Source organism: Coenobita brevimanus, chromosome 64 (genome assembly GCF_032717465.1).
Source record: "Coenobita brevimanus isolate Jiangsu-jjx chromosome 64, ASM3271746v2, whole genome shotgun sequence".
Classification (NCBI taxonomy): Eukaryota; Metazoa; Arthropoda; class Malacostraca; order Decapoda; family Coenobitidae; genus Coenobita; species Coenobita brevimanus.
In genome coordinates, this window is record NC_137017.1 from 19,659,825 (window position 1) to 19,686,256 (window position 26,432).

Sequence of the window (26,432 nt, forward strand, 5' to 3'; positions counted from 1 at the left end):
TTGCTGAAGGACCCTTGGTCCTTTATCTGCAGTTTATTTGAATGTTGGCCATATTCTGGAAATGGCTTTGATGCTGGGATTCGCTCTGAGATGGCTTCCCAGTCTTGGCAGTTGTTCCAGGGCTAAATAATCCATCAACCTTCTCCACCATTTGGCTGGCATCCTTTGTCTGAGAAATTTTTAACTGAGCAGTAAGCCAGCAGGCCACACTGTTTCAAACTAGGTATTCAGCATATGGGCAATTACTCCTTCATGGGTGTTGAAAGTTTCATCCTTCTCCACCCTCCCTTTTAGGTACACGGTAAGGCGATCAAGGAACTGGATGGCAGTCCCCTTTTCTTGATGATACGCTCTCAGGAACTGATTCCTGGTGTTGTCTACAGTGAGACCATACTCCTTGACGAGTGTAGCCTTCATCATCTCATAAGTCAAATGGTCACTCCGTGTTTTGTGCAAAATCTCGAGAATTGGGACCTCAAACAGGCTAAGGAATTTGAGTCCTTTAGCAGACTCATCCAGTTGGTACAGCTGCATCATCTCCTGAAAACGGGCTATGAACGGTTCGATTCGCTCACCTTCTTTGTACAAAGGGAGCTTGAGACGTGGGATTGCCACGACAAGTGCTGGAGACACGTCCACGGAGCTAGGATCACCGGGACCTGCTGCTGCTAGAGCCTGAATGTCTAGCTTGAGTTTCAGTACTTCAAGCTCGTGCTTCTCGTGTGCCTCATGTTTGACTTGTTCATACTCATGATGTTGACGTTCATATTCGCGGTTTCTCTGACGTTCCTCGCACTGTTCATGCTCGTGTTCGGGCAGAATTCTATGCTCCTCGTGGGCATCACTCTCACACTGTAGGACCTACTGTTTAATTTCCTTCCTGTATAAACAGAGTAGCAGCCATGATGCTAACTCAGACTGAAACAGAGTGAACTAATGAAAAAATACTGAAAAGAAAATGGGAAAGCCGCAACTAAAGAAAAAGTACCCCCCAAAATTATATATGAACTGTGCCGTTTTGCAGTCTAATGCGAATAATTCAAAATTAAGAATATAGGCACAAGCTGGTGGTGACCAGGTTTATCTAGTTAATCTAGTAAGCAAGAAAAAAATCCACAAACTAGCTAGTAAAAGACTTTCACAATACCGTATTAATAAAGCAGTAACACCAGTAAGGTAGTGCCTAGAAACATTAATGAAGATAACTGATAAGTAGTTAGAAGTAAGTGAGTTTGTTAATAGCTAGAAGTTAATATCTTGGTGAGGTTGCTACTTTGTCAGAAAGGAGGGGGCGGGGAGCGAAACAGGTTTTAATTATGATTTTAAGGTTGTCAGTTATCAGAAAACAAGATATTTATAAACTTTCTCTTCAAACATCACTCAGCATGGAATAATAACTCATGAATGCTGAATAGTAAGTACTGTCGGCCTCTATAATAAGAACCTGCCGCTGACAATTAATAATTCACCCTGGAACTTAGTAATACTAAACCAGGCTCATGCTTTCGCCTCTCCTAGCTTGAGCAAATAGTTTATTATGAATTAATATGAAAGAACTGGCTTACTTGTCAGCTGTGTCTAAAAAAAAAGTTTGTGCAGGCTGGGGCAAAGTAATTTAAGTAAGAACAATTTGGAAAAGTGAAACTCGATTATACATTTAATCGAGCCAAAAAAAAGGGCTGTAAATTTATTAATTAGAACATAATAAATCTATCTATCTATTGCCAGACGCCTCAATCCCGTTTGGGGTGGCCACAAACAAATCGCCTCCAAGTCGTCCTGTCCGCCGCCATTTCACTGCCCTGCTCCCAACTCACACCCCTCTCTCTCATATACCTCTCCATCCCAACCCTCCATCTCATTCTCGGCCTCCCCCTCCCTCTTCCCCCCCTCCAACTCACTCATATACACTCTCTTCGTCAGTCTTTCACCCTCCATCCTCTCCACATGGCCAAACCACCTCAGTGTGTTCCTCATAACGCTTCCTATCACATCCACACCATAACGCTCCTTTATATCCTCATTCATCAGCCTGTCTCTCCATGTGACTCCACAGGCTCCTCTTAAATAACTCATTTCCACTGCTCTCACTCTTGACTTGTGTCCTTCCAACAACGTCCAAGCTTCACTTCCATACGTTAGAGTTGGTATCACAATATTGTCATGTAGTAACTTTTTCACTTCCATGCTCACTTCCCTCTTTCTTATCACTGCTTTCAAAGAACCAGCAACCTTTCTTCCCTGCTGTACCCTTTCAAGCACTTCACCCTCCAAACCTCCATCCCTACTCAGCACACTACCCAAGTACTTAAACATACTCACATTTTCCAATTCCTCACCGTCCAACCTCACTGTACATTCACTGACTTCACCTCTCTCAAAGACCATCACTTTGCTCTTCCCTACATTCACCTATAGATTCCGTTTCTTACACACTCTCCCAAACTCATCCACCAAGCCTTGCAGCTCCCCTTCGTCTTCACTCAACAACACAGTATCATCTGCAAACAATAGTACAGGGAGTTTCCAAACACTATCCTCTCTCACCAGGGCCACTCCAACATCCACTACCCTACTTTGTACCTCTTTTATTACCCCATCCATGTACAGATTGAACAACCATGGAGACATGACACACCCCTGTTTCAACCCAACTTTCAAAGAGAAAAATTCACTTAGTTCACCATCCACACGCACTGCAGCCTTCGCACCATCGTACATACTCTTCACAGTATTCAACAACTTCCCATCTACTCCATATATTCTTAAAACTTTCCACAATCCTTGTCTATCCACCCTGTCATATGCTTTCTCCAAATCCATGAAAGCCGCATACAACTTCTTTCCCTTCTCTAGAAACTTTTCCACTAAAGATCTAAGAATGAATATCTGATCTACACAACCTCTTCCCTTCCTAAAGCCTCCCTGTTCTTCTCAAACTAATTTCTCTGTTCTTTCTCTGACTCTGTCAATAAGTATCCTAACATACACTTTTCCTATTATACTAAGAAGACAAATGCCCCTATGATTACCACACACTTCTTTTTCCCCTTTTCCTTTGTCCAAGGGAATAATTATACCTGACTTCCAATCCTCCGGGACTCTACCTTCCTCCCAGGCCAATCTGCACATCTTCCACATCCATTCTACTACTATTTCTCCCCCATGCTTCAGCATTTCACCACACACTCCATCAATTCCTGGGGTTTTCCCCGATTTAACTTTCTTCACTGCTTCCACAACTTCTATCCTACTGATTTCTTCGTGTCTTCTCACCTCCATCCTTCTCCCAGCCATTCCCCAGCCACTTATACTCGCATTACTTCCATCCTCTATGTTCAATAATTCCTGAAAGTGTTCTCTCTATCTGCTCACTTTTTCTCCCTTCTCCACTAGTAATCTACCATTTTTATCTTTCACTCCCCTGCTAACTTCACTTCCACCCTGTCTTACTCTTTTCACCTCTTTCCAGAACATTTTCTTACAGTCCCTCCACTTTACACTCAAATTCCTTCCAAATTCCTCATCCACTCTCTTCTTACTCTCTCTTACTAATCTTTTCACTTCTCTTTTTCTTTCTACATATAACTCTCTCTTCCGCCTCTCAACTTCTTCCACGCCCCTATTGCTCATCCATTCATTGTATGCTTTCTTCTTTTGTGCCACAGCCTATCTCACCTGTTCAGTCCACCACGCTGTTCCTTGCACCTCCCCCTCCGTCTTCTCTTCCTTCCACACACCACATCACATGCTGCACATATTTCTTCTGTAAATATCCTACACACACCTTCCACGTCTCCCATCTGCTCCAGTTCATATTTGCCCAATCGTTCCTCCACTTCTCTCTTATTCTCATCCTCTTGTAACCTTTCCACTCTCCTTGCAACTACTCCTTCCTCTCGTCTTTCCCTTCTTCTATTCCTCCATCTTACTTGAATCCTAATTCTGGCCACCACCAAGTAGTGGTCAGAAAGTCCACTCCCTCAACCTCTATAAGCTCTTGCATCCACTACACATCTTTGCATCCTTTCATCCACACATACATAATCAATCATTGCCTTCCTTTCATTCGTTCACCACCCACCCTTCTCATCACTCGCCATGTATACCTGTGGATCATTTTATGCCTGAAGAGGGTATTGGCTATCACCAACCCCCTCCCAGCACAAATGTCCACTAACGCACTCCCATTCTCATCTATCTCAGCAGGCACACCCCACTCACCAACTATTCCATCCACCTTCACATTCCCATCTTTACCATTCATATCACCGATCAAAAACACTCTCTCATTCCTTCCAAACTTTTCCATACACACTTCTACATTTGTCCCGAATTCTTCTCTCACTCTTCTAGCACGATCTTGCGTTGGCGCATACACACACACAATCGCCCACATTTGTATTCCAGCTTTCAACTTTACCCACACAATCCTTGACCCAGCTGATAACATACTGTCTTATGCTCTTCTTCCATCTTTTACTCACAACTATACATACTCCTTCCTTTGCCCTCTCATTCTTACCTACTCCTGCACATATACCCCATCCATACTCCCATTCTCTCACACTTTCTCCTCTCCATTTTGTTTCAGTTATTCCACATACATCCACTTTCGCACCCTCAAGCACCTGGAGAATCTCTCTCTCTTTCACCTCATCATTCGCTCCTCTTACATTCCATGTACCCATTACCAAGTCCTTTGTCCGGTCCTGGGTCGTCATCGTTTGGTCAGTACTTGTCCGAGGCTTCTTGTTTGTTTTTTTAGTTAGTTGTTGTCCGGGGAGGGGCACCAACCCTCCGCCAACCCTTTTAGTCGCCTTTTACGACAAGCAGGGATACTGGGGGAGTATTCTTGAAAACCCCCCCTACCCTAATCTAAGCTTGGTAACACACATTTAAATTATAAGATCAGTCTGCATCCTTAAATCGTGCCACAACTTTGAATAATTAAAAATTATAATGAAAAGACGAGTTCTCCAGGGAGGGAGGTTTGAAAAAATCACGAAAATCAAAGTACGCTAAAGGAAAACTATTTCATTATATCTCCTCTATTATCACAGTACGGATTGATCTTAAAGTTTAAATGTGTTCTACCAGAGCTTACATCAAGCAGGTTTCCTTAAGTTTCTTTTATATTAAGGAGTGTCGGAAATATAAAGGAACTGTTCGAATGCTGACCTTGACTTGGACTGTTATAATACTTTGTTGACTCATATCTTTATCTTCAAACGAAAATTTCATTGTTGTTATGTATATAACGAATTTCTTATTGCTTTTGACGACTGTATTGTCGACAACTCAGTATCATATCGGATAATAAAGAGAGTATCGGTTTAAGCAACAACGAAATCGAACAAACACCTCCAGTCAATCAGAATCTCGGCAGGAACAGTGTTGCCATACATACCTGGCCAGATTAATTGGTATGAGGTGTAGGTGATTCGCTGCTCAAGACACCACCAAGATCGCTGCTGGTCGCAATGTCCTGCCCTACGTACATCTTTCTGGAGGGCCGGTATTGGACTGCTGTGTTCACACGGTATGTCCTGTGTCATTCCCACATATGTATATATAACAGCCATGCCACGTTCAGTACACCGCTTCCCATCCGATCAGCGAAGTTAAGCAACGTTGGGTCTGGTTAATACTTGGATGGGTGACCGCCTGGGAACACCTGATGCTGTTGGCATCCCTACGTGTCAAGTGGGGTTGGTGGAGGATTAGTGCCCCTCCCTGTAAAACAATTAGCTCTGGGCCCTTGGCCGCCCCGTTTGGGATATGTGGCGTCTGGCAATGGATGGATATATAATTTTGCTCAGTGGTACACTGATGTCTGTGCATATAAAGTCACTTCCAAAGCAACGGTAAATATTTTGATGTGGGACAGTTGGTAAATGAGCGAAGTTCACTGAGATCTCTGCTAGTTTTCATAGACTTTCACAATAGTAATATAATGTCGCGAATTCGTGACACTCACTCCGATTCTCTCATTATGGCTCACCTTCGGGTTGTTGCAGCCTATCAAAGATATGTGCTAAATGACCCTCTCTCTGTCTCACTCTGTTACTCCCATACCTCTTGCCATCGACTCTAGCCATGTTGTTCCCTGCTCTTTCTCTAACTCATTCTATCTCCCTGTAACTCACTCTAACTCACCTTGGGGATGTTGTAGCCAGCCAGAGTGGTGTCTTCAGTGGCCACGTGAAACGCACCCATGGGAATAAGTGAGGCTCTTCTCTGGATCTCACAAATAGTCGCTTCAAGGTAAGGCAGGCTGTGGGGAGAAGAGTATCACCGTCATCATCATTATCACCATCATCCATTAATATCATCATCATCATCGTCACCCTTATCATCATTATCCTCGTAATCGTCACCATCATCATTATCATCATCTTCAGTCTGCGCTCTTTCCCATCCAAGAATTACAACTGGGAAAACTAGCTTCTTCGTGGTTATAGTAGCTGTCCTGGATATAATAGCAGTAGTAGTTGCTGTAGTACCAGGCTGTGGGTGTAAAAGTTTAAATTAGTTTACGATAGTGAGTGATGAAAAGGGCTACCTACAGCGAGGTGAAGGGGTAAAAAAGGAGGTTTGGCTCCTGGGTGGATGCCACTGCTGTTTCTTTCCAGCCAGAGTACACAGCGCCTCTTTGTGTAGGTTCCCTTTTAGTGCCAGTTGCGAGAACGAGACAATGAAGTGCAAGAGACAAAAATGAGAGAGGGAGAGAGTAAGACTGCAAAACTCACCGATCCTTGTGTTCCAGTGCAGGGAGGGAGTCGCGAGGAACCACAGAATCGATCTCATCCTGCACCTTCTTCTGCACGTCAGGATACAGAGCCATGAACAGAAACACCCAGCGAAATGTGGAGGAAGTGGTCTCGGTCCCGGCCATGAACAGATCATGCACTGATACTAAAAGGTCCTTGTCTGGTGGGGGGGGGGGAAGGGCACAGGATTGAGAGGGTAGTTTAGGTCAGAAACTAGGACTGGATAGGAGAAAAAATGAATACATTTGTAACTTAACATGAATCTTTTTAACGACGAGGGGATGAGTATTTGGCTAGGAATTATGCTTAGAAGAAAAGTGTAAGGGTACATGCATTTGTAAACTTTATATTTGTCTGCCCGTCTAACTGCTAATGGGTCTTATTAGGTTAGGAGGTGATGGTAGGATTCTCTCTCTCTCTCTCTCTCTCTCTGTACATAATACAACACACTCTTTCTTTCATAATCCTCGTCTACTCCTCATGACTCAACATTAATGAACACTCATCTGCTCTATTTTCCTTTCCTCTACTCCCTCCTCTTCTGCTCGGCTCTCATCTACTCTATTCTCCTCTCGTCTACTTACAGTCTAACCTGAAGGTAGATTCTGGGTTATCTTTCTGTGCCTCTGCCTCTATCAGGTAAGCATCGATGTAGTCTCGGGGATGGCTGGGATCCAGTGTTCTTCGGTGATCCTCAACCACTTTCTGTTGGGTATAGATCATGATACATTATTGGCCAGCTCATGCTGCCTTTATTGTTAGTTGAATTTTCTTGCTTGGTTTCTTATTTAATTGTGGCAGGCACTTCCACACCCCAGAATTGATCGATTCCGACCAAACTTGGACACAATATCCAGAGTATGACCTAGTTGTGTCTGCAAGGTTTTCTTTGTTAGGACACAACTCGTTCCTTATCAACGGCTGCAAAAACTCTTTTGTCATATTTTCACGCTTTGAGCTGTAGATGCATTAATAATGGGGATAGAAAACTGACTTCTATAAGCATAATCTTGACGTCATTCCCTATCAGAAGTGTGCCATCCATTCTCCTCACTCTCCTCAAGTTTTCGATTGGCACCTCTGAGAATATTGGCTTCAGCATCCCTAGCAACCAGTGCCAGTTTTCAATAATGCCCCCCTAGTTCAACAGTGGCTCAATGGAATTGAATGAAACTTAGCATGCTTATAGACATCGACTAGTACTACAACATTCTACTGTACACCTATGTCCTACATTGGCATGGTCAGGGGTGAAAGGTCATCAAATGTGAAAAAGGGTGAAAATAGGTAAAATCACGACTATGCTCACGAGAAATGCTAAGGTTCCGAAGATTATTAATCCAGCACCATGGTTCTTGGGTGAACTGTTACATTGGAATACCTCCATACAAAAATTACATTTAATGTGAAAACTCACTTTCAGTCACTTACAGCACCACATCTGGTGGGCCATTCTGCGAATCTCAATATTCCTAGCTCCACAGTCCGTGGATAAAATCAAATGAAACTGCATGCTTATAGACGTTAATGTGTTCTGCAAGTGTGCTTCATACATTCTTGACCTATATCCACCAGGTCAGAAAATACAAAAAGGGCTAAAATTATCACCTTGCTCACATGAACTGCTAAAGCTTTGAAGAATATTCAGCCAGGGCCATGATTCTTGGGTGGAATGTTGCATTAGAATACCTCCATACAGTAATTATATTTAATGTCGAAACTCACTTTCGGCTTCTGGCAGTGCCACCTATGATATGAACCTTGGGTGGGCCAAAGCATGGAGCTTAGGGCTGCCCATTATCGTCTCCCGGCTTGTATATATACTTACTTTAAACGATAGTTACTGTTTTATTGAACACGTGACGTTACACATTCATCACATTACACTATGCTACGAGTAGCCTGGGTGCTGAAGAGAAGCCTACAAGTGGTGACCTGTTCAAACTTGGTGGAGCAGCTGCCCATCCCCTTGGAGGCCAGTCTTTCTCATATTTCCTTGCACCTCGCTGTGGGGAAGGAACCTGGTCCGATCCTGATGAGCCACAAAGGGGCACCGGTTCCCTACTATATGTACTGTATTGTGCATGTAGGACGGCCCAGTAGAAGCAATTACATACCTGTAGTCAACAGGTCTGCTTGATCAGACAGACTGGGATTAATGAGCAACAACGAACAACACTATTTTGCACCGTACTTTGACATTAACTGCAACACACTACACTCTGCTATAGTATGCTACACCTCACTATGCATTATTCTAGTTCAAACATAAAATTACTATTATTTCACACTACGCTACATTATGGTACATTGTGATACTGTACACCACACTACAATGCATTATATTTTGGTTGTTGTTGTATCCTCAGGTTCGTCTGGATATCAAAAGAGAGGATGTTTGGATATTGGTCATTTGAACTAGACGCTCCCAGAGATCCTTTGTTGAAGTTATATTGAAAGTTTGTGTTGTGGCAGTGAAATGCTTGAGGGAAATGTGCTGTGACGTAGGAAGGATAATTTACAGTGTTGGCTTGGTGGACTGTGAGTTATATTAGTGTTGGTAAAGATGGAGGGAAGGGTGGTGGCCGCACTGTAGTCTGGCAAGGTGCATTCGTATTTCTATGGGTGGGTTAGTTTCTTAGGAGTGAATGTCTGGTGCTGGTAGATGAAGGAAACTGTTTGGCTGGAGGGTTTAAATGTCTACAGCAACTGTGTGTCTGTGTATGTGATTGTGGAGTTTAGTGTTGGGTGGAGGAGAATGGATATTATTGAGACACTCCCTATAGTGTTTTTAATGAGGTGTATAGCAACATAAAACTACTTTGGTGAGATGTATCCTAAGTTGAATCGATGTGCCTCTCGTATTCATAATCATACCAAGATCTGGTCCTTGATCTTTTTCCTTGGTGCAAATAATATGTGGTCTTGCATATCCTGTTATTATTATTAAGACTTAGTTTCGTGGTTTTTCAAGATCTTCCTTATTTGAGGGTGTTGAAGTTCATCGTCCTTTGAATGAACATTCTTTAAACTGTTATCATTTATTCCTCTTGCTGCCTGAAGTTCCCGCCTGTGAAGTGTTTTTAAGGCATGGAATTTACCTTTCCATTTATTTTGATGGTATATTGATAAAAAGTCACATGTGTATCAGAATGAAGTCTAAGAATCTGGAATATCTTTCCAGAGGGAGTTATTTGTTACAGAGGGATATTAGATAATGTGTTAGAGATTTGTGCATGTCAGGAATGAAGAGTGATGGTTGATCTGGTGGTGAAGCCAGTGCACTATACTATTTTTACTCTAACTTGATCCCGATATTCAGCCTTTAGCAGCCTATTTCACGTAGCTCTGTTGCAGAAAGAAGTAGTGCTACAGCTATAAACTTTTCACAGCACTTCCTTGTGACTAGCATTCTTATGTTAGTCTTAAGTCTCATATTATTTCTCAGTATTCAGCATAGACAGATGGGATTTTTAGGCCAAGTTAAAGTAAAAAGGTACCGTTGACATGAGCTCTGTTGGAGATGGTCTGCTGCTTGTTGAGTTTTGGAGTGTGTTGAAGCTGTAGTTAGATTGTAACCAAAGGACAGCACTGTTACTGTAGGAAGAGCAGTTGGTAGATCAAAGGGAAAAAGGATAAAGAAATAATAATAGTCAGAGGACTGAGCCTTGTAGGACGCCAATGGATAGTGTTCTAAATTTGGAACTTTGATTTTCAGTACTTGAGTTTGTCTATGTGAGAGGAAGTTGGTTAGCCACATAGTCTCGTCTTGAGTCATTCCTTCCTCATTCTTGATTTTCCTGCTTTCGTTACCAGTTACCTTCCCAGACACCACGTAAAGTACATTGAATAAATTAAATAAGCAGGATTTTACTATCATAATCATCTTCGTCCTGACATCTTTTCCCACGTAAGGATGAGATGAGATAGGGTCCAGACAGCAAGAAAAACCAGACAGAAGGAGAATCTAACCAAAAAGCCAGTTAATGGGCCACACTCTCATGCAACCTCCTTTCAAGCCCTTGGATTTCTGACCCCACTTTACAGGCATAATCATCCACATTTTATCTTTAGAAAATATTTAACAGCGTCTCTGTTGTATGATTTTATCCACCCTGAGAGAGAGAGAGAGAGAGAGAGAGAGAGAGAGAGAGAGAGAGAATAAATAAAACGCTGAACATCTTACCCTTAGAAAATCACTCAAGGTGTTGGTGTGTTGTATGACCTTATTCACGTTCATCCACTTGTTCTTGATGACCTGTGGCAGTAGGGGTATGAGCCAGGGAATAAGATCCAGCAGTACCATGGGGCCCTGTATCTCGTCGATGTTGCTATCGACGAGGCTGGCGAAATAATTGATCTCCTCGTCGTTGATGTCGTAGCGCCGATCTGGGGTTGGATACGAGTGTGTGTGTGATTATTTGCTTAATAGTAGTAGTAGTAGTAGTACAGGCCTGGATGAGATATCGACTGTCATTCTCCCTCGTGAAGTCTGCTCTGCTATGTCTCAGGGGCACAAGATCATCATCCCTCAGGCCTGTCTCTCTAGCGGGTATGGATTACGAAGCTACAGTGGTCGAGAGTCGCATAGACCAGCGACTCCAATAGATTAATGTCATTATTTACACTGTAATATCAATAACTATAAATTAAAATAATAATAATAGTAATATTTGATGGTTGGTAACCACAGCCGTTGGCGTGTTTGGGGCCAACGGATTATAATATGAGGGTTAGTGTTAACCTTCACATTACAACTCCAAATGGTGAACTGTATTAGGATGGTTGGTTCTGATCTTCGCAATATAATTCCCCAATGGACGGAGGTGATTAAAAAAAAAAAGTAGTATAGTAGTAGTAGTAGTAGTAATAATAATAATAGTAGTAGTAGTGGCAGTAGTAGCAGAAGTAGTAGTAGTAGTAGTAATAATAATAATAGTAGTAGTAGTGGCAGTAGTAGCTGAAGTAGTAGTAGTAGTAGTAATAATAATAATAGTAGTAGTAGTGGCAGTAGTAGCAGAAGTAGTAGTAGTAGTAGTAATAATAATAATAGCAGTAGTAGTGGCAGTAGTAGCAGAAGTAGTAATAGTAACAGTAGTAGTACAGTAGCAGAGGTAGCAGTAATAGTACAATAGCGGTAGTAGTAAATAAGCGCCAGAGTCCGCCATGATAATATTGGCGAATTAGATTTTCACTTTGTCATTTATGCAGTAGCGCAATCCTTTTGTTGGGTATGTTTCGGTGATGGAGAGGGACGCCTTGAAGTGGTCGCACTGGTATAACGGGGCGGTGGAGCTGCCTGGTTAAACAAACATCTCTCAGTCCCCTTCCTATCCCCTGAAGGTGGATTGTGGGCTGCAGGAGGAGGAGGACGGTTCACTTCCAGATGAGCCTGGGATTGCAACTACTTCTACTACCACTACAACTACTTCTACTACCACTACTACTACCACTCCGACTACTACTATTACTACTACTGTTTCTAATATGTGCTACTATGCATTTTTATCATTCAGTAAATTAGCCACCAGCGCTTGCAACTGCGTGAGTACAGCAGCTTACCAAGTGAGCCATTTAGTCACCCCAACGGCCATACCACGTTGAGTACACCGCTTCCCGTTCGATCAGCGAAGTTAAGCAACGTTGGGTCTGGTTAGTACTTGGATGGGTGACTGCCTGGGAACACCAGATGCTGTTGGCATCCCTACGTGTCAAGTGGGGTTGGTGGAGGATTAGTGCCCCTCCCTGTAAAACAATTAACTCTAAGCCGTTGACCACCCCGTTTGGGATACATGGCGTCTGGCAATGAATGAAAAAAATTAGCCACGACTTATCAAGAGTTGTCAATAGCATCGAAATTCAACACACATCTCTCCAAAGTGGATGATTTCTTCGTTAGTGATACCGTAACACCAGTTTTTCCTTGATTTTATTGTGTGAGAATAATTATTAAAGTATCGTAGCATTAATATAAATTTCGAAGCACATTTTGGTGCTGAGTGTATGTTACTGAACAAAGGCATAACAGAGAGAGAGAGAGAGAGAGAGAGTGGGAGAGAGAGAGAGAGAGAGAGAGAGAGAGAGAGAGAGAGAGAGAGAGAACTGCATTTACAAAACAAAAACAACAAGACACTATGCTGGGCACAGCAAACCCGTCCCCGGCAGTCATTTTAGTGCTGTAGTGTAAACACAGAATGTTATCAAATCAAAGGTGTCACATATCAAGTCTGGAGTAAAGCGGGTGAAAATTGACAATTTTATGACTATTTGAAATTGTAGGCCTGACCCACCTGACATTAACCCCCCTACAGCTAAATGGGGGATTACCCTCCCTGATGCGGTGAGGCATGTTATAGGCTGCAGATTTGAAATATGCATATTTAACCCGTCACGTCCCGAGCTATTTCGCACCTCTGACACCCCCCAATCCCGAGGTATTTTCGAAAAAAATATTTTTGGCTAAAACCTTCATTTTTGGTGAGAAACATCGAAAATTCATAGAGAAATTGCTCACCTGAGGTTTAAAATACTCGATCCAGGTACCAGTACCTCCTTACCTGACTGAGTTTTCTAACAGGCTAGCACCAAAGAAAACGAGTTCTATGGGAGGGTAACTATTTCACACCACTCATAAATGGTATTTATTTATTTACTTGGTAAGAATTTATATGTAGTATGAGAGTATATTGGTTTTCAAACAGTAATATAGTCATTATAAGCATTGTTTCACTCACTAACTCATCACCATACCTGACCTTCTTTTGCCACATTACCTGATCATTATTTCTGACTGTTTCTTCCTCTAATGCTATATAAACTTTGTCCTCTACATTGTCATCGATTGGGGAATCACTCTGGCCCTGAATGTCTTTACTGGCCAGGTCACTGGTAACAGGTGAATTGCTGAGACAATGGCGTGACGGGGGGAGGGGGGAGGTTATGCGGTGTAAGGCATTGTCCCTGCTTGGCATCTTGTAGAGGAATAGAGGAAGGTGTCCCATGTATATGTACGAAAAATCACGCGCGAAATTGAAAATTGTGCAAAGTAGGGACCTTGCAATTGCACGGCGTACCAGTACGTCTTCGGGACTGGCAAATGCAAAATGTTGCAACGTACCCATATGTCGACAGGACGGGGTAGGTTAAGTTTTGGTTTAATGTTACTGTGACGAATCTGAAAGGAGTTATGGTGAAACACGATTTTTACATTTTTACATTTGAGGGGCCTACTGTACAGACTCGGCCTTGGCCCAATTTGTCCCAAAATTTAATCGGTTGATCAGAATGTCATAGCCTATCATCCCAGAAATTTGTCAAAATTGCACCAGCAGTTTTCGTGTAAAGTTACTAACAGACAGACAAACACACAAGTAGCTGTGCCAAGGCACAGCAAACCCGTCCCAGGCAGTCATTTTAGTGCTGATGTATAAACACACAGGATATCTAGTTAATGATGTCATTTAAATCTGGAGTAAATAGGATGGTAATTTACAGTTTTATGGCCATTTGAAATAATAGGTCCAACCCACCTGACATTGACCCCTATACCACTAACCTGGGGGGAGGGTGGATGCCCTTGATGTAATGAGGCATGTTATAGGATGTAGATTTGAAAGATGCACCTTTAGGTTTTGGTTTCATGTCAATATGACGAACATGAAAGGTGTTATGGGAGAAAAATGATTTTTACCTGTCCCTGTTTTTTTTCCTTTACATTATTGGGGCCTACAGCCTGGGCCATGAAAATTTTGACCCAAAATTTAATCAGGTGATCAGGTCATAGCCCATCATCCGTGTTATTTTAGTCAAAATCGCACCAGTAGTGTTTGTGTAAAGTTAACAGACTGACAGACAGACATACAAACAAAGAAATAACAGTGGCAAGGCACAGCAAACCCATCCCCGGCAGTTATTTAGTGCTGGCATATAAACACAACAAGATATCTAGTGAAAGATGTCACATATCAGATTTGGAGTAAATCAGGTGAAAATTGTCTATTTTATGGCCATTTGAAATTTTTTGGCCAACCCACCTGACATTATAGGATACATATTTGAAAGATGCACCTTTAGGTTTGGTTTAATGACAATATGACGAATTTGAAAGGAGTTCGGGCAAAAAATATATATATATATTATTATTATTATTTTTTTTTGAGCCTACAGCCTGGGCCTTGGTCCAATTTGGACAAAAATTTGTTCCCATGATCGGAAGATCGTTGCCCATCATCGCTGTTATTGTAGTCAAAATCGGACCAGTACTTGTTGCGTAAAGTTGTTAGCTGATACACAGACAGAAACACAAACAAACAAAGAGACAAACCAAGTGAAAGCAATACCCGTCCTCGAACCCATCCACGGCAGGGACAGGTAATAAAAAAAACAGACAAACCGGGTGAGAACAATATCCTTGCCCGAGTCTCTCCTGGGCAGGGATAAATAAACATGAAGCGGTGACAAGGCACAGCAAACCTGTCCCTGGCAGTCATTTTAGTGCTGACATATAAACACAACAGGATATCTAGTCAAAGGTGTCACATATCAAATTTGGAATTAATCATGTGAAAATGACTATTTTATGTCCATTTCAATTTTCAGTCCAACCCACCTGACAATGACCCCCGTATTGCTAACTTGGAGGTGACTCCCCTGATGTAATGAGGCATGTTGTAGGGTGCAGATTTGAAAGGAGCACCTTTAGGTTTTGGTTTTATGTCAATAAGACATATTTGATAGGAGTTATGGTGAAAAAACGAGTTTTACCCATTTCCATTTTTGTACATTTTAGGGGCCTGCAGCCTTGGCCTTGGCCCAGTTAGGCCGAAAATTTAATCAGGTGATCAGAAGGACATAACTCATCATCCCTGTAATTTTAGTCAAAAGTGCACCTGTAGTTTTCTAGTAAATATGTTAACAGACAGACAGACAGACAAATAGATAAACGAAAAAAAAAATACAGACAAACCAAGTGAATACAATACCCGTCCCCGAGCCTCTCCATGGCGGGGATGGGTAATAATAAGCGTATTGAGAGAGAGAGAGAGAGAGAGAGAGAGAGAGAGAGAGAGAGAGAGAGAGACAGACAGACAGACAGACAGACAGAGACAGAGAGGAAAAAAAAAAAAACACTGCATAACACATCAGTAGGATAGTGGTAGTAGTAGTAGTAGTAGTAGTAGTAGTAGTAGTTGTTGTTGTTGTTGCTGTTGTTGCTGTTGCTCAGTAGTACCAGTAGTAGTAGTAGTATTTGCAACTGCAGGCTCATCTAAACTTGAACCTGATGGACTGATCTTTTAGAGGAGAGGGAAGAATTTGAGGGGCGAGGAACTACCCAGCTATATCAGTGCAACCTCGTGAAGCCGTCTGACTCCAGCACCACACAGATGAAAATGAAGACCCACGCACCTGCAACCAGTCTCCAAGTGACGTTCAAGACGGCCACGTTTAAGTTATGGCCCAGCTCATTAGGTTTTCCCACCGTGCTGCCGAGATGGTCCAAGAGCACCGAGACCTCCTGCTCAATGATGCCCTCCAGCTTGCTCTTCCCCATGCCGAAGTCTTTTAGGTGCCTCAGGGTAAAGCGACGTCCATTTTGCCACACCTGACCATTTGCAAATATGATTCCTGAGGAAAGAGCAGAGATTTTTATTGATTTTTAAAAGGCATATTACAATTTTCCATGCCATCCACTCCTACGATTTTTTCTCCATGTTGTTCCCGCATTCTCTGAGGTCTCTCAAGGCTAAGCGACGTCCACTTTGCCACACCTGACCAGGGTCAAAAGGTGATTCCTGTAAAAGACCAAGAGATGTTTATGTGCAGATGGGATTTCAAAGCTATTGAGGACTTCAATGTATTTTGTGTAGTTCTGCTGTCTGCAGACGATTTTATTGAGCGTATTTGAACTGCAGGAGATGGATATTGCTCATGAAAGATGCTGTGTCCATTGCGCCAAACCTGACCATGAGAAAAGGTTAATTAGCCATGCTGAGTGAAGGCCAGGCGAGTGAGTACCAGCCATTCTGGGAGGGGGTAGTCAGGTCCCGTGACGATGGCGGGACCATGGAAGACCCAATTTTACCTACATGGGCGTGTCGATGGCGGGACCCTTTGGCAGAACCTTTCTTGCATCAGGTGAGGCCAACTTTTGGAATATCAGCAGGTGAGGTCAACTTTAGGAATGTTCCTTATAGTGAGAAGCTTCGCCAGATAAATGGGGAAGCTTATTGTTATCGTAATTATTATTATATTTCTTTGCACTTTCTTTCTTGGATCTTGATGATATTACACATGAAGGTACCGTTGCTGACATATCAAACAGAAACACTTAGTCCACCAGCGAGGTGGTGTAATGCTCTCCGCATCTGGTAACACTGATAAGTATGGAACTTCAGGTTTCTCTCGGTAGTTAGGACGAACTGAACGCGGTGATGATTGCCGCTGTGCGCTGATATTGGTAGTAATATATAGGCAATGTTCCGAGAGAAAATACTTTGATAATAGCATGCCATGATTATGGTAATTTTCTTAAAAATTGTCACACAATTCACCCCCTACATAATAGCAGTTATCATGAGTGACAGGGATTTCATGAGTGTGTTAGTTTTGAGTCATGAACCACCCAATAGTTAATAATTCATCATATTAGTCATGGTTATCAGCATCCCCACAACTATCAAGGAAGAGAGAATTATTCTGACGCTCATCCTTCCTACCGTGAACCTGACATTGGTAGACCTCAGAAATCAAAGCAAGTTCACCACATACAGGAGGTGACGCCACAGGAGGCGGCAGGGTGGCGGTGGGGGACATGGGAGAAAGGAGGAGGGAAATGGGTGTGGAAAGGGGCACAATAGTGGTCGAATTCGGTGCTAGAGGAGAGGGGTGATGGGATAGGGAACGGTGGGCTTTGGTAGGTGACAAGAGCACAAGAAGGGATAGATTACAAGGTGTTGACTGGTCCAAATCATTGTTTCATGGAGAATATGGAATTTTACAGTCAGACTATGAAACGTTATGTTGACATTGCCACGTGTTGTACTTGACTGTCATGGTTTGTAACAATTCGCGACACAGTTTTCACTGGGTGGCTCAATACCCCTGTATTATGAGTATGGTGAAATATTGTGAGTATGGTGACTATTTGTTAGTGTGCAAGTATATGACATTACAGTTTGTCAGATGTTACAGCTGTTGTCATAGTGTTGTTGCCTATTACGTAGTATCATCACTGATGACGAATGATATGGTAACCAGAGTAGGGATAGACCTATGTAGATTTTTTCTTTATTACGAGTACCAATACATACGAACAATTTGACAGTAATGATGGTCATTATGGTTCTTATTTTTTTTTCTAGTAAGCAAGGAAGGAGTAAACAAAGGCCAGGAGCCCACAAATAGTTCCTTCCAAGAAAAAAAAAAAAAAAAACAGCCAATTTCAAGATCCGTTCATTTTGAGATGCCTGGACACATTGCGTTTGAAAGACTGGAAATCATAGGATGTAGGAAATAGAGACAAAGGAAAACAGTTCCAGGTTGACCTGTTGCATAAATGAAGGACTGGGAGCAATGGTTATCCATATCATTAGAAAGATGGACAGAAAAAGGATGAGAGTTTGTTGCTAGATGGGTGCTACGCGCTCACCATAGAGGTGGAGGGATGCAAGCAGACAGTCAAGAGGAGCAGTGACCACTGAAGTAGCGACAGCAAAAAGATAACGATGCAACAATGCAGCGAAGAGACAGAAATTGAAGGGAACCAGTAAGAGGAGAAGAGTAAATGAGACGAAAAGCCTTTTATTTCACCTTGTTGGGAAGAGCTGTATGTGGGGAGCCTCCCCACACATGAGAATTGTACCCGTGTACAATAAATAAATACAGTAAATAAATAAACCCGTGAATAAAGTCAGTAACTGTGCAGAGGTATGGCACCAATATAAAATAAAGTGGATTTGCTTAACTCAGGTTTATGTTACCATTTTCTATATGTCGTGTTTGGCTGTTGATTTTACACATTGCCATTGGATATTAGCTAGATTTAGGTTCATACTGAGCAACTGTCATATGCCCCAAGCATTCCTTCACAAATCCTCGAGCCAATATTGGTGGAACAAGCTTGTAATGTGTGCAGTTATCCTATCTGAGCACGTGCATATTACATCATCTGCAATAAGCCAGAAATAGCATGTATTAAATAGAACACACACTTTATCTGCAGTGTTTTTTTTATGCTAAACAACCGAAGAGTGTTCACACTGTATGAAATTGACAAGATAAAGATAAATACGAGGACCATTGCCTTTTCATGGAGAGCAACTTCAGAGCCACACATCTCAGTGGTGTCCGAACAAGGAGCTGTTGTCCTGGCTGAATAATGGCGTATACTGCAATCCGTTAAAGAAGACCAGTGAATCACTGTCAGTAATGTATAAACATGTGATCCATTGTTCATGGTGTAGCTGTCATTACAGCCATTTCCTCACCTTGTCAGTACTCATGTCTGAGTGCATGCAGTCATCAGTAAGAAGGAGGGGCGCACAGTGAAGTGGATACTGAGGTTATGCATCAGATTGCTTAACAGTTACAGGCCCTACATACTGCAATTTACTCTATTAGTATAAAGTTCACAGTAATCCGACATAAAAGATCATGTAATATAGCTGGTAAGGCATATCTCTACCACCTATTAACCCAAACTAGTATCGCCACATGTGCTGTGGGACCCAGTCCATTTCCCCGTAGGTAATCACGTTTTCGTTTACATCAGTGCCATACATATATTAACAAGAACCATAGGCACGAATCACTACTGTTAACTATTATTTATTGTGGCATGAGAAAATTCCTCCCTCATCATATTCTACTTTCGATATCACGGTCGTCATCCATGATGTTGCTACGTAAACGCAACAAGAATAGCTCCCAGTCCTATGGCAACAGGTGTGACATCAAACATTTTAGTGGCTTTTCATATATCACCATGTGATGACATGGTCGTCACCATTCACTAATATTGCAGGGTTTGTGTAATGTGCCACCTCGTGGGTAGCAGGTCATCCTATGGACGAAATAGCAAAACATGCTGGTGGACTGTGTAACGTGCCAAAGTCTACAAAACGATCAATGGCCAGGCTATCAAATTTCATAAACAGTGCTAATCTATAGTTGATTTTGCACCATGTCGCCTGTGTGTCATTAATCCATCTCATCCTCAATTCCAGCCATAGTACATTCTCTCCTACCCCATCACTCGTCTCCTGTAAAGCCCCCCCTTCCCCCCACCAGCCAGACCATTATTGCCCGGAGGACTTTGATGCATGGTCGTGGAGGGTACAGATGTGTTATTTGCTGGTCTCTCCTCTACAGTAGATTTGTAGGGCTGCCCCACCGACAATTAGCTTTTTTTTTTTTCATCCTCCTGGTGATGCTAGGCTAGTTAGTTTCTCATATTCCTCTCCTCCCTGATAGCTAGGAACAGTAGATGTCTGTTCCACTATACTGAGATTACCTTCGCTTGCTGCCCATGGAGGGTCCCCCCCCATTGATCGCCCTGGGGCGTGAATTAACATGGTCCGGCCTCCCTGGAGTTGTTTGAGAGGGCAATTTCAGCCTTAGGTGTTTGGTCCAGGGTTGTTTGACCCTTGCTCATCTTTTCTCCTTCTTCCCACTTTCCCTGTTGGGGGGGAGTTACTATGCTGGATGCCCCTGCCGCCTCCCCTGCCTTCAGGGGGGGAGGTGGTCCTGATGAAACCCAGACCGACAGATGGACTGACCGCTCCCAGACTGAACGGCCCCAGACACATATCCCCATGGACATCCCTGTACGAAATTCCCAATTTGTAACCTTACATGCTCTCGGTTCCACTCCCTTGAGCAGCCTCAATCCTTTCATCATCAAGAAGGTAATCGATAGCTGGGCTGGGGAGGTGGAACAAGGTAAAAAAAACAAAAAATTGCAAATGGAGACCTCCTGGTAAAAACTGTCAACTCCTCCCGGGCAAGACTTGATGAAACTGTTTAGGTTCCACAGCTATGATGTCGAGCCGAGGATCCCACATTCCATGAATTCCTGCAAAGGTGTCATAACCTGCAGGGAGCTCATGGTTATGGAAGAGGACGAGATCATACAGGAACTTGCTCAGCAGGAAATATCTGATGCCCGATTCATAATTTGTTTCACGGAAGGCATAAGGAAGAAGATAGCCATGATAGTCTTGACTTAGAAAAATGTCTCTTCCCAGTAATGTCAAAGTGGGATACAAAATTGTAAATGTTAGACCATGTATTCCAAATTTCCTTCACTGTTCCAGATGCTAGATTTATGGGCATAGCAACAAAGCTTGTCAGGCTTCCCAGCCAGTGTGTGGCAAGTCTGCAAGCCAGGGTCGTGATGCTGAAAATTACACATCCAAGACAGTATGCTGTTTTCACTGCAAGAATACCCACTCCACTTCCTCTGGGGACTGTCCCAAGTGGAAGGAGAAGAAAGATGTCTGCACAGTGAAGGCAACTGAGGGCATTTCCTACTAGGAAGCTAGGAAAAAAGTGAAGGAGTTTCATGCAACTCCCATGCTGAATAGGTCCTATGCTTCAGCGGTAATGTCCTGTCCCGTGATGTGCTCTGTTGAAACACAGACTAACCCTGAACCTGTTCCTCTTGCCATGCACTCTACCTCTCCATCTCAGCCTCCTGTCCAATCCAACTCTCAAACTGACATCCCTACTGCTACTTCTTACTCCCAGGCTGCTGCTACATCTCAGTCAGTCAAGCCTAAACTGAAGTACGACAGCTCAGCTAGGTGTAATATGAACACCCTCATAAAACAGTCATGTCCTCATGTCCTTCCTGCTACTAGTCCAGTGAGGGAGAGAAGGGTAAGCTTTTCCTCAGGGGGCTCTGGGAGCCTCATTATTGATGATCAGATGGAGGATTCTGTTAGCAAGCACCGGGATGGGCCCCTCAGTAGTCGCTCGCTGGTTGGCAGGTGACATAAAAAACTAAGAACATTGGCCACTCTCGTAAATCTTAAACCGCCGCATTCACAATAATACAATGGAATTGAAAGACTCTTAGGAATAATTTACACAATACAATTATTTTGCTTTCTATACACAGGCCAGATGTTATTTGTTTACAGGAGATGCACTTGGTGGATCATCCTGATCCTCCCCAGTTCAAACACTACCACTTGTATAGAAGATACGAAGGTCACGGGGTTGCCCTATATACCCACAAATCACACTCAAAAATGAAAACAGTTCTAAATTCTACTCTGGAAGCTGTTGCGTGCAGAGCAAAATTTAATAACATGTATCTGTCTATTTGTTCTCACATGGCCCCATTGATAGTGATGCTTTGAATTCACTGTTTGAACATCTTCTGGGAACAAGCTAATGTTGGGCGATTTTAATGCCCATCATTATCAGTGGGGTAGCTTGAGGATCAATGATCGTGGGGAGCAAGTAGCTGACCTATTACTACAGTCCAACCTCTGACTTCTGAACGATGGTAGAGCAACTTGTGTAGATGATCGCACTGGTAACAATTCGGCTATTGACTTATCTCTGGCCTCCCCAGGTATGCATCAAGATGTCACGGATTCTTATGATGACTCCTTGGGAAGTGATCATTTACCCATCTGTCTTTCTTATACATGCAACATTGTTTTGGACCCTCAACCCTCAAAATTTAACTATAAGAAAGCAGACTGGGGATCCTTCTCAAGGATCGCCAATTTAGATGTATCTGGGGAGACCATAAATGTCAACGCTTTCATATGCGGATAAGTTAATAAGTTTTCTGGGACATGATGTGCCAACTTTTCTCCCCTCCCCCCTGCCCACCACACGCTCAAAAAATGTGTTTTCTTGGCTTATTTTCACCACCTGAACATATTTATTTTGCCACAAAACCCACATATTCCTATTCGTCGATGTTTGTTCTACATGGTAAGCAAGAAAAACACACACACACAAAACACTATACATACATTTGGGCCGTGTGAATAAACATTAAGGAGCATACATCTCAGTTCCCAACATCATAGTCGAATAATTACTAATCAATCTCTACATGTTATACCATCATTGGAAAGGGAAATTGATTAGCTTTCGAATACCAGAGGCTCCAGTTTGATACGAGGTATGGTGCTCGAGTTGTAAGCAAAAAAGTAAAACCCATTTCCGACAGACAACAGATTTTTTTATTCGGGGAGCTCTAGTGAAAAACTTTTCTCGCCACTGTTATGTTTTTATATTATCATCCTATGCAGAATTCCTTTAGCTTTCATTTGAGCCCAAAACGGTGATCCTAGGCCTCATGGTTTTTGAGAAAAATGCAAATAACTACGGTGTACCCACGCCGTGTCGTGACTGTAGGGTGGTTTCCTGCCTTCCTCTAAGCTACTGCATGAATTTCACCAATTCTTTGTACACTAGATATGCACATTGTATTCACATGATTCACTGTCACTATGTTTTATAGCTGAATACTCACATTGGGTGCAGGGAAGAGGCAGTGTAGTTGACTAGCAACAGTAGCACAATTTTCGTTGGGCCAACAGCTGATAATGACCAGGAATCCTTCACAAACACCTAATTTCCTATTGCAAACACCAAATCTAATCACAACAGTGCCCAAACACTACACAAGCACTACTGGTATAGTGAAATATGTTAGACGGCTGGGACAGGGGTAAGAGTTGAAATTTAAAGGGACAGAACCATGCAGTACCTTCCCCACGCACAGTTCATTTGGTACTGAATAACCTGTTCGCTCTCTTGCTAGTATTGCAACCCACAGTTGCCAACTCATTACTTTTGATGAGGAGCAGGGAACCTATGATGCCTCCAAAAATGACGCCAATCAGCTGAAAACTTTTCCCCTGATGAAAGTTTTTATGCTTTAATGACGCCAAAAGCATCAGTGTGTATTGTCGCAGCCAGACCCTAATAATTGCAAACGCGTCATCGTGTACGAAGGGGTTAATTCGAAAATCTAACCAATTCCATAATACATGCGGCGGAGGCTGCTATTCCCAAGACTTCTACAGTTCATGTGGAGCACAGAGCACATTGGTGGATGCCAGAGTGCCGACAAGCATTAAGGAAATGCAATAGAAGATACAGAATTTTTTAAAGTCAGCATACTGAGGAAAATTTCATTGCATACAAACAGGCATGGGCCGAGGCAAGGAGAATAATAAGAAGGGTTAAACGTGACTTCTGGTAGAATTTTGTGTCCACGGTGAATCGATCTACACCACTCAGTAAAGTCTGGTCCTCTATAAGAATATTAAATAATAAAGTCCCGTACATCCCTGTTACCACCCTGCAGGTTAATAAAAACATGTATGACGATCCCCTGGACGTTGGTAACATTCTCGCCAGGAGTTTTTTGCATGTAAGTAGCTCAGCCAATTATGATCCGTGTTTCCAACATCATATACGCATGGCTGAGCTACAGATGTTAAACTTTGCCACAGATGACATAGACTCTTCGTACAACCAAGAGTTTACGCTAGATGAACTGCTCCTTGCTCTTAACCCTGGAAGTCTGGGCCTGGATAAACGCTTCCAACTCCAATTTTGATTTGCGCTGTGCAGTTTTGTGAGGGGGTAGGGGGGTCATGTTCCCAATACCTTCATGCTCTGCGATGGTGGTGTAGGGGAAGGTATCCATCTTGCCCTTCGTGTGTTGGTGTTGCTAATATTATGGATTTTGGAAAAAAATTTCCAGACCCAGTGGATTGTGAATGGATGTTTCAGTCATCAACTCGTGGATTCTACAGTGAAAAACCCGATTCAGATCCATACCCAGACCCCCATCAGACACAAGTACATGTCTGAGTTGGCTCTGGCCCTGATAAGGCCTTGGGTGCATAGCAGGCTCAGCCACCCCTACACATTGAGGGCACCATCCCTCCTGCATTGATAGGACAGTGTGGAGATCTTTGTCATGGTCACCACCCCTGGTTGGGAGCTCATTCAATTGTCTACCCTCCTCTTTTTTATTGTCTACCCCAGTTGGTGATGGTCCCAAATGGTCCAGGGGGAGTCCAGCTGCTGCTCCAGGAACCCAGGGGTGCTTTGTGGGCGTCACCAGGCCAGCTGCTCCTCGCATGTCTACACCATTACATTTTTAGTTAACCCGCCCCGTCCCGACCACTTTTCGACCACTGGTACCCCCCAATCCCGACCATTTTTCGACCCTTTTTTTTTTTTTTTGCTTAAACTTTCGCTTTTGGTCAGAAACAAAGGTCAGTGGCAAAGAAATTGGTCCCCGGGGTCCCTAATTACCTTAACCAGGTATGCCTTGGTCCCACCTGGCCCCGTGTTCTCCGTAGGCGGTCTGAGCCTCTAACGTTTTCTATGGTATTACAAGTCTGGGAAACCAATGAAAGTAAGTAGAAATGTATTTATTACAAGCATAAAAACATGTGATAAAAGAGTATATTGGATTTTATACAAAAATAGAGCAGAAATAAGCATTGTACCATCGTGCGAAACGAGCAAAATTGGCCAACTTGGTCACGATGAATCGCTAACATTCTAAAATCATGATACATATAATTTTTTTTACTTACATAATACTTCTACAATAACATTATACCATTTTACATTTTACTGAACTGTTTTTACGTATTCACAGGCCTTTTGATAACATTTAGCGTAATGTTAGCGCTTATTTACGTAGTGAGTGAACTCGCTGTGACTGTTGTTTCAACTCGTATTGTGTTTTTTCTACATACATAATACTTTTCTAATATTATTATACACTTTTCAACTTTATAGAACTGTTTTGAGATTATTTCAGGCCTTACGTAAATATATAGCGTAATAATAGCGCATGATAACACACACGGTGAAGTCGCTATGACAACTATTTCAACTTCCAACCTATTTTTGTACTTATATAATAATTCTCCACTAACATTGCACATGTTTACACTTGATATAATTGATATCACATAATTTCTGAACTTACGATGGAACTGAGCGTCATATTTGCGCGTACTTACACAGGGAGTGTTATCGCGATATCATTTGTTTCATCTTACACTAGTATTCAACTTATAAAATACCTTACTACTAACATTACAACAAATTCCACTGTATATAATTCCTATCATATACTTACTGACCAGAATGTGGGTGTACTCGTGACATCAATTATTACAACTTACACTATTGTTCAACTTATACGTTTTATTCATGCTAACATTATACCCGTTTCCACTTTATTTCCTTGCTATCACATATTTACTGACCAGATTTACACAGTGGGTGTAGTTTTGATATCATTTCTTTCCACTTACACTAATTCTCAACTTATACATTACTTTTCTGAAAAAATAACACCCGTTTCAACTTTATATTTGACTTAGCACCTACTGACTGGCCTTACCATTATAATGAGCGTCATTTCGCCTTCCCACACAGTTTCAGTAGTGTAGGAAATTATGATACTCCTTGAAACAAGGCTGAAGGCACAACGCAACATTGCACTCGACACACTCGTATCTTGTGTCTTTTCTCTGAGTGGATGGTCTGACTGTCGAGTGCTTACATACATGGCAGCGACGCTGGGGTTTACGACGGTTTGGGTCGGAAGGGATTGCGCTGGGATAATGGCGTCCTGCAAGACGTAGGGGAGTC

At 42.5% G+C, this 26,432-nt stretch overlaps 1 protein-coding gene and 2 non-coding genes across 3 annotated transcripts in view; 2 read left to right on the plus strand and 1 right to left on the minus strand.

Annotated features, from left to right (window-relative positions):
• The window catches only part of LOC145404700 (cytochrome P450 2L1-like), a 37,365-nt gene extending 17,021 nt beyond the window's left edge, over positions 1-20,344 (minus strand). Inside the window, exons 1-7 of the mRNA XM_080276251.1 lie at positions 20,284-20,344; positions 16,179-16,397; positions 10,960-11,162; positions 7,358-7,478; positions 6,753-6,933; positions 6,160-6,277; positions 247-852 (exon numbers count right to left, since the gene is read on the minus strand). Coding sequence (XP_080132377.1) covers positions 247-852; positions 6,160-6,277; positions 6,753-6,933; positions 7,358-7,478; positions 10,960-11,162; positions 16,179-16,397; positions 20,284-20,344 — 1,509 coding nt within the window. The remainder of the gene's footprint in view (positions 1-246; positions 853-6,159; positions 6,278-6,752; positions 6,934-7,357; positions 7,479-10,959; positions 11,163-16,178; positions 16,398-20,283) is intronic.
• LOC145404790 (5S ribosomal RNA) lies at positions 5,574-5,692 on the plus strand. Its single transcript, XR_013898245.1, has one exon. It is a non-coding gene; the product is annotated as a 5S ribosomal RNA (ribosomal RNA).
• Positions 12,356-12,474, plus strand: LOC145404765 (5S ribosomal RNA). Its single transcript, XR_013898222.1, has one exon. It is a non-coding gene; the product is annotated as a 5S ribosomal RNA (ribosomal RNA).
• Positions 20,345-26,432: the final 6,088 nt, after the last annotated feature.